The sequence below is a fragment of the Lactuca virosa genome, chromosome 6, assembly GCF_052849685.1.
Source record: "Lactuca virosa cultivar CGN04683 chromosome 6, Lactuca_virosa_CGN04683_v6, whole genome shotgun sequence".
In the NCBI taxonomy this organism is placed as follows: domain Eukaryota; kingdom Viridiplantae; phylum Streptophyta; class Magnoliopsida; order Asterales; family Asteraceae; genus Lactuca; species Lactuca virosa.
The window spans coordinates 266,659,732-266,675,300 of NC_136431.1; the positions used below are offsets into that span (position 1 = coordinate 266,659,732).

The window sequence follows — 15,569 nt, forward strand, 5'->3', positions numbered from 1 at the left end:
TCTAAAATTTATGGTTTTGTTTTCTATATGTTTTCATTCATTAGTAGATAAGTTATTTGGATGGTTTTGGCATGAAAACCAAAAAAATAGTAATATATAATGTGTTTATATGTTTATGATTGTTAGCATTGGTTTAATAACATAAAAGGTTTATAAACAAAGATCAAAGTGTAGTGCTAAAATATATGTTTTAATCTTAATGAAAACACTAGTTGTAAGACCTATGTATCACATGAGTTAATTAAAAAAAAATTAAATACAAAGGTCAAAATAGTTGAGAACTTTGAAGTTATAAGAAAATAAGAAAAATAATGAATTATTATAATGCTTTTTATCTTTTAAATTTAAACAAATAATTTAAATAAATAAAAAAAATTAATGAGTTTTAATTTTGAGGATTTTGAAATTAAAAGGTAAGTTATTTAATGAAATTGATATCCATTTGTTACTACATTTATTGCAATTATTACATTAAAATATTATATGAAATTTAATAAAATAGAAAACTCATAAAATGACATTTGGAAAAAGAATTAATTCAAAATAACTATAAAATGACATTTGACAAATTGAACGAGAGAGTGGCAAGTGACAAAAAAAAAACATTCATTTATTAGAGATGATTGTTTTAAAAACATGTTTTTTTTGGCAGTCATGCTTATGCAACAAGATGAATAATTGTCGCTAATGGTGATGATGTTTATTAATAGGCTAAAATAGTGTTAGATGGGTTTCTAACGACAGTTAAATCTGTCACTAAAGTTGTTGAGTATTTATGGCACTTTGTTGCGGTCACAAAAATGCTTAAATACATTTTTAATTGAATAATTATTTCAAATTGTCTGGATACGTTAACATCTTGCCTCGACTAGACCTATTTTTGTAATGTTTGTATGGTTACTTTCGATTGTTTTGAAATTGTAATTTTGTGACATGCATGCCTTTTATTTATTATTATTAATTTATAATTTATGTCCTTTTAGTTGTATTGTGATTGATTAGTTAGGAAATTATACTAGAATAGTAAATATAATAGAAGACTCAAGACTACCAAACAAGGTCCATGGATATTGGAGATTTAAGAAGTTCTATCGGGCATCAAGAATTGATAACAAAGCAAGTGGGAGATGAGAATCCATATGGTTATTTTGTCTCTAGACTATGTATGGCTCACAGAAAAAATGCATAGGGATGAGGCAACATGTGTGTTCTATTTATTTTACTTTGTTGCTAAAAATAATTTTGGAAACTTAAACAAAATTCTTACAAGCCAACAAACTAATTTTACAAACAATGTTGGCAATTAAAAATATGTTCTATAAAAAATGAATTTTAAGTGTTTAAAAATGATCATTTTTTAAAAGGACAAGTTAAAAGTTTTAACTAAATAAAACAAAAACCTGTTTTTATAAAAATATATATCTCATGCTTCTCATGAAAAGTTAATAGTCTTTCGGCATGAGAAAGTGTCATAGACAACACCTCACTCAAGTTTTAGTTAAAATGATGTGATACTCATTATAACTAGAGAATCTTAGGTCTCGTGTCACATGATTTTGTATTGTTGATTTACCATCCAAGTTTGTGATCCATGACATAGCTGTCAAGGTAATGGATAATCAAGTGCTAAAAAATGGATCTGGGGATATTTAGTAGATTTATGAGATTCAATATAGTTTGATGGTAATTAATTATGTAAAGATGATATTCATAATCAGGAATTGATACATTGATATTGAATTGGATGCAAAACATGAAGAATCACTTAATCCATAAGTGGTTATAAGGATTGTAAGCCAAAAGAACAAATTCAGAATTTAAGAAATAGAACTGTGATCTCACTGTGGAATTGGGTTCAACAAATTAAAAATACTAGAAAAGTATTGAATTGCATTATGTGTGATGAATCGGTAGTTTGAAAGGGTTGGAATGATTGCAAGGAACGCTAGTGAGTTATGAATCAAATTAAGCACTTAAGAGTTAAGTCCATTAGAAGAAGTTTGATGATCAATAATATCATATACTAGATAACAACCATAATATATCCAATAGATAAAATTAAAGATAACAACAAACACGACTCAAGATGTACAATAACACGCTACTAACTACCATAAATAACACATACAAGAAAGAACAAAATAGCATAACCGAATCCTCCACCACCCACAACCACCAAACTATTGACAACCCTCTCAAGTACACACCATACTTTTCAACTACTTTTATCGATTTCTGTTCTTGCAATGAGTGTTTTGGTGTAAACCCGGTGCCTTCTTTCTCTTCCATAAACAACCCAAAACACAAGTGACAGCAACACCGCTAGTGACACCATCAGCAACCCGATATAGATCCAGTTGCTGTATCGCCGGAGACCCGGGCAATATTCATGGGAGATTTCAGTGAAAGTTTGTCTCACAAAAGTGCAGTCTTGAAGGTCTACTAGAAAAGGCCCATAGAGGTAGAGACTATAGCTCAGCTTTATGCCGCCAGCCATTTGGCTGTAGAAATCCGGTGTCAGGCGGCCCGTGGTGGTGCAAATGCCACTTGGAGAAACTTGACACACAAATTGACTATATACCTGTCATAAATCAATAAGATTAAAAGCAATATACTTATTATAACATTGGTTATAAGGTGATAAAACTTTTCATTCTTGTAACCAATATACCTGAGTGGCATTGATCAATGCGACTTCTTTAGGATCACAAACTCGATCAGTGAAATCAGGTCTATGCGGATTGCAAAGGAGTGGAACCAACGGCCCAGATTGATTGAAATAAAGTGGGGTGAAATTTGGGGCAAAATTAATATTTGAGATATTTGTGATAACTTGGTTGATGACATTGACTAATTGCGAAGTAACCTCTTTGCTCCTGATTGAAGTTTCTTGAGCTGTGGCATTGTCTACACATGGAAGAATATCATCTAAAGCCGTATGAGCAGTTGGGTTCTCAACCCATTCATTCATCGAGACACAAGTGTCTGAAGTCACGCTGATTGAGCATAAACATGAAGTAAGAATTACAAATCGAAAACTGTTATACAAATCATTCAACCTCATCAATTGGGGGAAATCAACAAAAAATAATCAATTTTGAGGAGTAGCCAATTACGAAAGTAGTAAAATTCAATGACGAAATTACAAACGAAGTGAAATTGTGTTGCTAATTATCCCACAAAAGAACAATTTTGCTTGCTATATGCGTAAGAAAATAGGCTTACTTGTGGAGAACAAGGAACACGCCGCATAATACAAAGGTTAACGTGACAAGAATCCATCCGAAAATCACCAAGCTACAATGATTCAGAACAAAACATTCAATTCAATAAAAAAATGGATGATATTCATTCGATAAAATTAAACATTAAGTATCTAACTCACGTGTAAACCATACATTGCATCCCAAAGATCGAAAACACTGCAAAGCAAAAACAAGATCAAAGAAAAAAATAAACGAGTTCTAACAATGTATCAAGGCTACGGTTGTAATGCAATTTTCAATGATGAGAATGACAAGGGAATTTACGTCTTTTTCACAGAATCCAAAAGGAAACTTACAGAATCCAATAAACGTCAGGAAGAGCATCACAGCAGATAGAATGATCAGAACTAACCTCCTACAAAACCACACAATCTCATAAAAATAACGACATATGTTTAAAAAAAAAGGGTGAAATTGAAGAGTTATTGCATCTTAAAGCCAATTACTACTTACACGATATCAAGAACATGTTCTATTTTATCTTGATTGTCTTCAGTTTTGTCTGAAAGGTCATAAGATGTTGTATTCAATTTTGTCTGTATCTCATCAATGTCTGATTGGACTTGAACAGGTAAGAACACTTGGGCTACAGCTATTTTCTTTGCAGAAGCAAGATCATCTGATAAATTCCTAAGTTTCTCTGCAGTTGTATCTGCTTGATGTACAACATATTTTAATGTTTTGTTTGTACTATGATGAAATTTTGCTTGACCCGTGTATAAAACAACACATCCAACACTGAAAAATATCCAACAAGAGCCATTAGTTTTTACTTTAAACATATCAAATACAATAAAATTATCACTCTATAAATAAATAAATATATGAACACAAAATACAATAAAAATACGTACATTGCAACAACTGTAAAGAGGATGAGGAGAATTAGAGACAATGCATAAGCTAATTTGGAATAGCCATATGGTTCTCGTGTACAGCAACAATAACAGAGGCAAATCAGTGATAAGCAAAGCCCAAATATCACAAACCACGCTAAAGCCATGATAAAGAATGGTGCAGCAGTAAACGCCACAGACTGCAAAAAAAAAAAAAAAAAAAAATTATCACATGGTCAAATTACATATATGCCCCTATGATACAAATGGATTTGTGAAGTTCATGATAGAGTAAAAGTACAAATATAGTTCGTGTTAGGAAAGAAAGTTATCCTTTTATTTCTTGTAAGAAATATTAAGGTGAAAGTTCATCAAATAAACTAAGTTTTTTTCTAACTCCGAATTCATTTTTTTTCCAACAAATATGCTTGAAACAAGGATTATAAACCAAAAAAGAGAAAATTTGTTTATTTTTCCAATTAATGTTGATGGTAGCAAGTAGAATAATGAATAAATCCATGTGGTTTGGAACAAAACTATCATTATTTAAATGAGACACTATCGATCTATAACGATTTAACGTTATAGTATGAAACAGAGATTCTTAAATTATTTGATTAATGATTATGTCCACATGTTGGATTTACAAAATATTGTCAGTTTAATATTCAAGGATATGGACCAAAGCTTCACACCGTGTCCTTTATTCAAAGTCCCCCTTTTTTTTATATTGCCAGCTAAAAGAGGGATTATGTAATAATATACTTGCTCCTTTTGACTTTAAATATATGCAAAATTTTAAAATTCAAATTTCGAAATTCTGATTCTACTGATACAAGCACATAAACTTAACCTGTTTTCTGCCCCTTGTAATCTAATTTAATGGATAAATTGAAATTAATATATCTGTTTTTGACCAATTTTTACTCTTTCTTCTCAAGGATACATTATTAAATCTTTAAATATGAGACCCAATTAATAGAGTTAGCCTACTAAAAGGATTTATCTTTAATTAAAACTAAATCCAAAATCATTTTGTGTTAAAGCTATTTCCATTAAATTCTGGTTTTTTAGCCCTGCAAATCTAAATAAATGTATTTTACCAGATAATCATTGATTTTTTAAGGAGAAAAGCCGTTTTATTCCTGTCTTCCAAAAAAAACTTGGATTAATGGGGTTCTCTAGGCTCTACACCTACAAAATCTTAGATAGTTTCTGGGTTTTTTTTTCACTATTTTTCCTTTTTCCCAAAATGTATCAGATTAATGGGTTTTAACTGAAGTAGCAACGCATAAAGAAAAGTAGAAAACCAATTTAATTACGTAGTAAAAGAATAAGCATAAATTATTAAATTACATAACCTTATCTTCGTTTTCCCAAGAAACAAACAGATTAATGGGTTCTTTAGGCGTAATTTCTGGGATTTTTTTTCACTATTCTTCCCTTGGGCCCCAAAAATATCAGGTTAATGGGTTTCAATGATGAAGCAAAGCATTGAGAAGATCAAATTAAGTCAAAGAAAGCACGCTGTATGCATAAAATTGAAAATAAATAAATAAAACTTACACCCCAATAATGTTTTTCACTAATGTTCCATCCTCCTCTGTATTTCTTTAAACCATCGAGTGGATCTTTTCTTGCTGTTCTTTCTTCAGCCAACACAAGCGATGAATTCACATCATTTTGTTCTTCAGCGAGTAACCTTTTCGTTCCCCAAGTTTCCAAAAAATCATTAACCCCCCTTTGATTTTCTCCTGCAAAAAGAATAATAATCATCAACAGCAACAGCAACACAGATCTCGATACTTCGTAAAATCGGTTTAGGAAAACCGAGAACAAACTGTAGATAATGAAACAATAGTTTTGCAAAATCGCTTAAACCCCATGTAACTTTCACGGGTTAAATCCAAACGTTTTGGGGGATAAAAGGAAGTACCTGAAGTGGGTGTGTTGAAGGTAGAAAAATAGGGTTCGCCATTCGCGAAAACGAAGAACAGAGCAACAAGAAGAAGCAGAAAAGCAAATGGGAGTGTGTTCTTGGTTGATTGCATTGTGATTAAAAGTTCTTTCGAAGAGTTTGAACGAATTATCAACACTGCAGCGTCAGAAAATACTTTGCAACCCTGGAATTGTGAGTGGAACAAAAGTGATATGAAGAAGAGAGAAAGAGAGAGAAAAATGTGGTGTAGATATTAGAACTGTCGGAGACGTGGCATAAAGGGTTTAAACGTTGTTTTATTTTTTTATTTTTAAATACACTCTCTCGTTCTCTCGTTCGTATGTATATTAAAAAATTGATTTATACGCATAAAATATATGTTTCATTTATTTATATAATAACGTTATTTAATTTCTCTGGACAATATTTTTTAGATAAATCTTCGTAAATTAGGGATGAGCATTTGGACCGGTGGACCGGACTGGACCGGACCGTTTTTTTGGACCCCCGGGCCGGTTCTCGGTTCTAGGAATCAATCAAAACCGGTCTGGTTTTTTTCGGTCTGGTCCGGTTTTTACCGGGTTTAGAACCGATTGGACCCAATTTAAAAAAAAAATTGTAATCTGGAAAATTTTTAAACAATCATAACTCATTCGTTTTAGATCAGATCGACACGCGGTTTTTTTCAACGTTTAATTTACAGTTTGTAGATGAATTTAGACTACAATTTTATTGATTTTGGTATTATATTCAATGAGTTACGGTCTTTCAAGGTTGAACTATCAAAGCTGAAAAATTTCAGCTTTTCAGCAACATTTTTAAAATTTTGTAATTTGTGAAAAATTTTAAACAACCATAACTCATTCGTCTTATGTCGGATTGACATGCGGTTTTTTTCAACGTTTAATTTACAGTTTGTAGATAAATTTAGACTATAATTTTGTTGATTTTGGTATTATATTCAATGAGTTATAGTTTTTCAAAATTAAGCTATCAAAACTAAAAAAATTCAGCTTTTCAGCAACATTTTTAAAATTTTGTAATCTGTGAAATTTTTTAAACAACCATAACTCATTCGTTTTAAGTCGGATTGACCTGCGGGTTTTTCCAACATTTAGTTTACAGTTTTTAGATGAATTTAGACTATAATTTTGTTGATTTTGGTATTATATTCAGTGAGTTACAATCATTCAAAGTTGAGCTATCAAAGCTGAAATATTTCAGCTTTTTAACTATTATTTTAGGCTATAATTCTGAATTTTATGTATCTTTGACAGATAAATCACATGAAAGGGATCGTGGTGAACTTGATTTATATATTAGTTGCTTTTATTTGGAAAATTAATTTTTCAAGTTATAATATTATAACATCAAGGTAGATTAGTTATGCATGAATCAGAAACGTAATCATTTTTACAAGTTGTATCGTATCAAACCCAATAACATATTCATGTTAACGAGTTCTATCAAACCCAAAAACTTATTTTAACGACTTGTACTCTATGCAATTAAAGTTGTATCGGTCCAAACGGGTCCAAGAACCGGAAAACCCGGACCTGGACCCGAACCCAGACACGGACACGGACACGACTCATCCGGTCTGGTCCACGGTCCACAATATTCTCCATAACCGGTCTGGTCCAAGAGTCGGTCCGGTCTGGTTCGGTCCAAATGCTCACCCTTATCGTAAATCGTCCTGTGGTTTTAATTTTTTAGTATTTAATTTTTTTCGGTCTCATAGAAGGTCTATGTCATTTTAGTATTTCATTTATATAACATTAAGTTTAGTATTTAATTTTTTTTGGTCTCATAGAAGCTCCATGTGATTTTAAAACTTTTCAGTGACAGTCTTTATGGCTAACATTGTCTATTTTAGTTTGTTAAGTCATAACATGTGCAATGCATGTGAGTGCAATATCGTCTTTTACAAGCTACATAGACCATTCATGAAGTTTTGTCTTAAAACCCAAATCCATGGAAATTATTGAATTGACGAACCCAGACTTGAATCACGTATACATAAGGATATCACACAACAAATCCTCCATAAATTTCTGTAAATTGGAAAACGGTTATTGTCCTTTATTTCTTTATAGACCTCAATGAGACATCATACATCCATGGCAACGCTGATGGATTCTCCTCCATTCACGTTGCTCAATGATTGTATTGTCAATTCCTATGTGTTGTTGATCTCTCCAATAACCCTTTTGATCGTTGTTTTTTTCTTCACCACTAATTATTTTGATTTTTTTCAAGAGCTGCAATAGCTCAAATCGATTCAATGTACATTTAAAAGTTTTGGGGGCAGAATCAGAAATACGGTTCATTAATAACACTCACAAACTTGTAAGATCTTACAATGACACTAAAATCAAAACAAGAATAGGCGGTTTGGATAGTCAATCTCCCTGATTTCATGACCCTATACATGCATCTCAATTTCTTACTATCCTTGTTATGCTACAACTCCAAAGTCATTAAATATTTTTTTATTGTAATTTGTTTGATTTGAAATGGTCCTGAACCTACATCCGATTTCAAGTAGCCAATTTTTTTTCACTGTGCTTGTTGTTTAGCTATGGTAGTTTAGATCAGCTAGCATGGGAAGAAGATAAGTTGTGCACATAAGGTGTATGATAAAATGCTTGAACAAGAGAAATACACAATTATACCGTAACAAGAAATATCAACGAAGCTATTGCATCGCCTATCTAAAGTTTGTTATAGGAGATTACTAATTTGTAACACCAGTAATTTCACAAAAAAAAATACACCCAATTTTTTTAAATATTAAACATCGATTGTGTTAGGGTCGAGATCATCAATCCTGTCCAGGATCCCAGATCTCAAATATATCTAAGGATCCTGGATCTTAAAGGAGTCTCAGGATCCAGAAAATCGCCATTATTATTTCCTAACGAAATTAACGGATATATTTCTTGCTTATTATCCACATGTGTAGAAATAGTCAACATAAGACTCATTCTCAATGAAGAATCGCTTCAATCAAGCTTAAGACCCAAAATTACCAAGTCAATGCACGTGCAAATACCAATTCAACAGGATCTCGGAAATATCGAACTTTTAGTTACTTAACCTATACTATATATATGACTGTTCACTATTTGGATAAAACCGAATTATCCAATTGGACAATTTGGATTGGACTATTTGGTTTGGATATTCAGATTTTTGGATTGGTTTTCAACAAAATCGAATTATTATTTTGGGTCTCGGATTGGTTTTGGTTTATAAAATAAGAACCGAATAGTCCAAAAAAACCGAATAAAAATTTATTATTTATTTATTTATAATATATATTTATAGTTATTTATTAATTTTGTAATTTAATTTTTTCAAATAGGTTCAAAACGTTTCACCCAATAAAAAAAACATTAATATACATTTTCTTTCAAAAGTTTTCTATCTATAAAATATTTAACTATAATATATTTTCTTAGTAGATGTTTATAAATTTCAAATCACAACTAAATAATTTCAAATCACAACTAAATAATATATATCTATAGTTATTAATTAATTTTGTAATTTATATATACACCTATAAAACACACACAACAGGCACAATCTTTTGACACCTTACAGACCTAGAGCTAGGGAAACACTTGTAATCGTATTTCAATCATCATTTGTGTAATTTACATTCAAATCAATAAGATCATACAAGGCAACTGATCATTATCACCTACCAAGGTTTTATGTCGGAGATCCTAGCAAATATCAAGGGCTTTCCTTGTAAACCACTCGTATTATTTTTATCTCGATTTGGTACTCACATTATTCACAACACCACATCCTCTTATATACCTCGGTTGATATCCATTTGATTGATTTTTTACCAAAACAATTTGGTGCCCACCGTGGGGCCGTGGTATTCGTAATCGTCCAAAGATCGTTATTGGGGTGCAAAGTTATTCATGGAGTGATCACTTTGTAATGGTTTGACTCTTGTAGACCCACTTGCATATCGGATTGATGCCTTGTATGTAACACCCCGTTGTTCAAGTATTTTTAAATTCACCTTTATAATTTAATTCATGCCATTTTGGTCCCTGTAGTAGAAGGAAGTAGCCATGAGAATCCCAAATGGCAAAACCGTAATTTGGAAGGAATGGGAGTACGCCATGCGTACGTGTGTACACTTAGCGTACTAGGGCGTGCCCTAGTACGTTGGGCGTACGTCCACGTACGCAGGGCGTACTCATCAGATGTTGAAAACCCTAAATTTTAGGGTTGAGCCCTATATAACCCCATTTCACTCACCCTTTCAGGCTCCACCCTCCTTGAGTCGATCTTTCAAGCCCTAGCCCTTGTGTGTGTTCAGCTTGAGTGTGTGTGTGTGTCCTTGGTGTTGAAGAAAGAAGAAAGGATTCTTTGAGAAGCTTTGGTGTGGGATTCAAGCTTGTAGATCTGAGATCTTCATCTCTTTGGGAAGCTCAATAAGGTATAAAGCCTTGAACTTTACTTGTATTTCTTAGAGATCTATCCATATGGAGTTTTATGAGTTTTGTCCCTTTTTCTTTGACTTAATGAGTAAATGCTACTCTAAGACCAAAGGAGCTGCTTTTTCCGAGGATTTGAGTTGTGTTAAGTCATAAAAATGCTTCCTTGACTCATTTAGTGCTTGCATGCAAAGTGTGGAGGTCTTTAGTGGTTAAGATAAACTAGGAAGTTGGTTTTGGGTCTTAATGATGCATGCAAAACCATAAATTTGGAAACTTTATGGTCAAGAGTACTTTCTTGGACTTGGATCTGGATTATGGACGTTTGGACTGAATGAATTAAGCCCTTATTCGAAAGTTTGCATGGCCACCGCGTAAGCTGGGTGTACCAGGGCGTACGTTGGGCGTAGGTGGTCAGCAGTGCTCTTCTTGGTCAAGGAGGAGTACGTTGAGCGTACAGCTGGTACGCCCTGCGTACTCAGTCTGTTTGGTTTAGCAAGTTTGGGCCACCTTTTGGGCTTAGATTCTTGGGCCCTTATTGGACCATCTGAGTATTAGTGTTTTGGGCTAAGTGAAGGGATGGACTTTAGGGTAAGGCCCAAGTAGAAGTTTGGGGCCAATGTGGAAAATTGGGCTGAATATGGGCCTAAAGCGATTACTTAGTTTTGGGCCTTTTTGGATCAAGATTTGGGCCTGGGTCTTGGCCCAACTGGGGAAAGGGTAAAGTGGCCTTTTACCCAAATTATGAACTATTAGCTAAGGGTTGTAATCCAATTATTAATTGGACAATTATTTTGTTGTGATAGCGCGGGGATTTTAGTGAGCCAGCAGCCAGAGACTTTCAGTGTGATTCAGTAGTGTGAAATTAGTTTTCCTCACTCTACTTACGAGTCGAAGGCGCCAAGGCCGACCCATTGGTTGATAACCTGATACTCGTTGATTTGCTGAGTATGGAATAGATATGCATACTAGTTTTGATATGCTAGTCTGGTAGATCTGTAGGACTAGCTGTGATACTGTCTGATTATCTGTGTATGTTATTATTTGTAATATGTCGACATATTGTGTGGGTTGGGTTGAGGTTGTACTGCTCTGTGCGGTAGCCAACTAACCCCGGAGAAAACCAGATATGAGCTCAGGGTCGGGGAGGGTATGCCAGACTCATACTGTGGGCTCATGAGCATTCCAGATACGAGCTGAGGCCGGGAAGGGCATGCCAAACTCGTACTGAGTGCTTAGTGGTATTCAGTTTAAGGACTGATTTGGCCGGGGAGCAAGCCAGACATAAGTTGTGGGCCAAGGGCAAGCCAGACTTATGATGTGGGCTCAGGGGTAATCCAATCTGTTAGTTGTGGACCCATTGCATGTTATTATTGTATATGTACTATTTGTTTGTGTGTTGGTATTTTGGGGGAACTCACTAAGCTTTGGGCTTACAGTTTTGGATTGTGTTTCAGGTACCTTAGAGGATCGCGGGAAGGCGAATGCATGATCGTGCACCTCCTCGTGTTTGGTTTTATAATTTTGGGAAAACTCTTATATTAAATATGTTTTGAAAAATATTTTGTAAATAATGATGATTTATGGGTTGTTTTAAAAAGTTTAAATTTTTCATTAATTTTTGGGATGTTACATTGTGACATGAGAATGAGAGAGAGAGAGAGAGAGAGAGGGAGAGAGAGAGAGAGACATGTTAGCACCTCTATATATAGTGGGTTGTATACCACTTGTAGAGTGTGTGAGAGAGAGAGAGAGACATGTTCTTTTAATTCCGCATGCCAAATCAAATGCTCATGATTCACTACATTTGGTATCAGAGCGGGTCTTCGAAGATCAAAGCGATTTTTGAAGAAACAGTTCTCGATTTGGCTACATTCAACACAATTGGAGCGTTTATGGTGAGTCTCTCAATGATCTCTCAAAATCTCTTTGATTCGTGCTTACGTTATTGAATTTTTTATCATTTTGACTCATTGGATCATTTAAAAAAAAACTCATTCGTTATGATCCACTAAATTTTTCATTGATCAAGCCCGATTTGATCCTATTTTCTTATGTTATTCAATTCTCAATTTGCAATTGTTCATTTTAATCAAAATCAAACCCAAAAGTGAATTGAATTTGTTATCTTGAGCCTAAAATTCATTTTGTCTAAGATCCGATACCTAGTCTCTTACTGTTCATAGTCCATATATTGAGCCCATAAGTTTTTCTTTCGATCTGATATCTTAAAAGGTTGAGTCCAAAAATCATTAAACTCGTTGATTGACTCGGTATCCTATTTGGTTCGTCATGGCTTCACGAATACGCATTCTAATGTTCATGTCTCAGTTATATACCTCGATCATGATTTTCGGTTTCGTTTTAATGTTACTGATAATCAATTAGAGCTTGTTCTTGAATCTAGACTTGTGAATCGATTGGATATGATTTGTGTTATTATCAGTCTATTATGATCAAGTTGAAGTTAAAATTTGTCAATCAATTCTTTGGTTTTGAAGAACTTGACCAAGAACAGTTGAATAATCACTTTTTGATCTGAAATTCGATGTTAGAATCATCAATTTTGTGTTTGTTGACCATTGAATTCGAAAAGTCAAACTCGAAAAAAGAAGTCAAAATTAGATTCTCAAGTGTTGATTCTAAGAATTAAAGGTTGAAATTGGTTGATACAAGTCAAACTTGGGTTGTTTGATGTCGAAATAGTGTTTGATTTGAGTCGAATTTCGAAATTGGTTGGGTTCATGGACTTGATGTCGAACATTGTGAATGGGTTCATGTTCGCATCTTGAACGTGATTTGGAAATCGAACCTCTTTTGGTCAATATTGTCATATTGATGTCGAATGATGGAGTCTTGGAAGTCAAAAGGAGTTAATTTCGACATATAGGGTCAAATTTGGTTTGGAATTGGATCATGGTGTCGAACACATTTGGAATGATGTTGATTTAAGAACGAAGGGTTGTATTTGTGGTTAACAGATAAATTTTGGAGTCGATTGTTGCTTGGGTTAATTGATGTCGAAATCAGGTTCAACTTGTGGTGATTAGCTTGATGTCGAACGCTCCAAACCAGTTTGATATGTGAATAAAGTGATTTCGCATTTGTCGTCACAATCGTGTTTTGGTTTTGTGGGTCAAAATCAGTTTCGCATATGAGGTTGTATTGATTGGGTTGATGGTCAAACAAGGCTTCACATCTAAGATCGACAATTGGGTTGGTATCAGATGGTTCGTTCGCATCCATGGATCGTATGTTCAATGTGCGAAAGTCTTCATAAGCAACTGGAATGCGAAGCGAAGAAGAAAGGGTTGTTTCATTTCGTATCCCTGATCTTTCAAAGAAGTGACAGTTTTAACATACTTTCACAATGGGGGTCATAAAATGTGATAAATGCTGAATTTTCATTTCGCATACCTACAATTTATGCGAATTGGCAAACTTTACCCAGTTTCGCATTCGGGGTAAAAATTATGAGAAATGGGAATATTTTCGAATCAGGTCCCTACAGTTGATGCGAATTGACACTTTATGCCCAATTTCGTATTTGGGGTAAAGTTTCGCATTTGAAAGCTATTTTGGCGCAACGGGTCCCTGCATAATTTCAAAATTGACATTTTCTACCCGGATTTTTGAAATTTAAGTCAAAGGCGGTCCGAGAAGTATCAAAATTGAAAATTATGATATTTTTGGATTTTCCGGATTTATGCAAAACGTTTATGCCATGTGTTAAGGGAGAGTTTTGTATATAAAATTCCGAATTTAGTGCTTTCTCATTCCTTTTCGGTTTTATAATCATTTTTTTATTATAAAAATGGGAGAGATTTAAATATGAGAATTCGAAAGTTGTGAATTTTTCATATTACGCGGACTTGAAAACCGATGTGACCTTGAGCAATCGAAGTTTATGAAGTGATTCGATTTGAGATTCTGAAGTGATCTGGGTTTTCCCGGTTCATGATGGGTTTGGACTTAATGAAGATTTTTGGAGTGTGCTTTTATGCTCAAATTTGGGTAATCTTGTGGAGGTTTGGATACTCCTAATTACCTTCTGATGCTCGGTTTGTAAGGTATCACACTCTAGAACCCAGATTGGAAAGTCATTGAAGAAGTGAAGATTTGAAGTTCATTTCTACATTTTGTCACGCTTGAGGCTTAGTTCGTGAAGTTGCTTATTTTTGGAAGATTGAAGCGGTTCATCAATTCCTAACTTTGAGGGGGAGAATGTTAGGGTGCAAAGTTATTCATGGCGTGACTTTGTAAGGGTTTGACTCTTGTAGACCCACTTGCATATGGGATTGATTCCTTGTAACATTAGTGAGTGAGTGAGAGAGAGAGAGAGAGATAGAAAGAGAGAGAGAGAGCGAGAGACATGTTAGCACCTCTATATATATAGTGGGTTGCACACCACTTGTAGAGTGTGATTGAGATATGTAGTTCATTGTGACTAGTGAGTGGGATATTTATGTAGAGCTAGATCTAGATCCCTTTTGTACTCATTTACTATGACCGAATACATATTTTAGCACCTAAATCACCGTGTTCTTTGTGTTCTTTTAATTCCGCATGCCAAATCAAATGCTCATAATTTGCTACAATCATGTCTACCCAACCAACTTTGTCATCTTCATCTATTCCTCCTATTTCCTAAAAAAACCTTTCCCAAACTCCGAGCGGACCTCCTAAAAAGACTTCTGATGCACCGAAGGAAAACACTTCCCCAATCGTTACCCAAGGATTTTAGGATCCTCCTGTAGCGATCTCCAATAACGAGCTCTCCGCCATAATCAAGAGATTGGAACAACAAGTATCTCGACAACAAGAGGACAACAGGATGGTGATCAACGAAATGGTAAGAGTGAGGGCGGGGATCTGTAAACCTCACGAAGCAGCACCCTGAATCTTACAATCCAAGATCCTGAACTTTGATAACTCAGGATCCTCAGGGGATCACCGAGAGATCGGATCCTCAACGCCTACCGTTGCTCCTGCTTGGGGTGTAACTCGAAATGAGTGAGCTCCTATAATCCAAGATCCCAATGAAACCTTCTTTACTCTCAAT

At 34.3% G+C, this 15,569-nt stretch overlaps 1 protein-coding gene across 1 annotated transcript; it reads right to left on the bottom strand.

Moving 5' to 3' along the window:
• Positions 1-2,021: 2,021 nt before the first annotated feature.
• Positions 2,022-6,290, bottom strand: LOC145119980 (uncharacterized). The gene is made up of 9 exons (XM_079055763.1): positions 6,039-6,290; positions 5,669-5,856; positions 4,121-4,302; positions 3,720-4,004; positions 3,563-3,621; positions 3,386-3,422; positions 3,226-3,297; positions 2,672-2,996; positions 2,022-2,581 (listed from the first exon to the last, which is right to left on the bottom strand). Exons 1-9 carry the CDS (start codon positions 6,151-6,153, stop codon positions 2,216-2,218), a joined length of 1,629 nt encoding a protein of 542 aa, XP_078911889.1. The 5' UTR covers positions 6,154-6,290; the 3' UTR covers positions 2,022-2,215.
• Between the last annotated feature and the right edge of the window lie 9,279 nt (positions 6,291-15,569).

What these genes read in the sequence shown, in the direction of transcription:
- LOC145119980 (XM_079055763.1), bottom strand. Translation starts at nt 6,153, where the DNA reads ATGCAATCAACCAAGAACACACTCCCATTTGCTTTTCTGCTTCTTCTT. An exon ending in GTGAAAAACATTATTGGGGT is followed by an intron (nt 4,303 to 5,668) that starts GTAAGTTTTATT and finishes TTTTTTTTGCAG; the next exon opens with TCTGTGGCGTTTACTGCTGC. An exon ending in ATGCAATGTATGGTTTACAC is followed by an intron (nt 3,298 to 3,385) that starts GTGAGTTAGATA and finishes GAATCATTGTAG; the next exon opens with CTTGGTGATTTTCGGATGGA.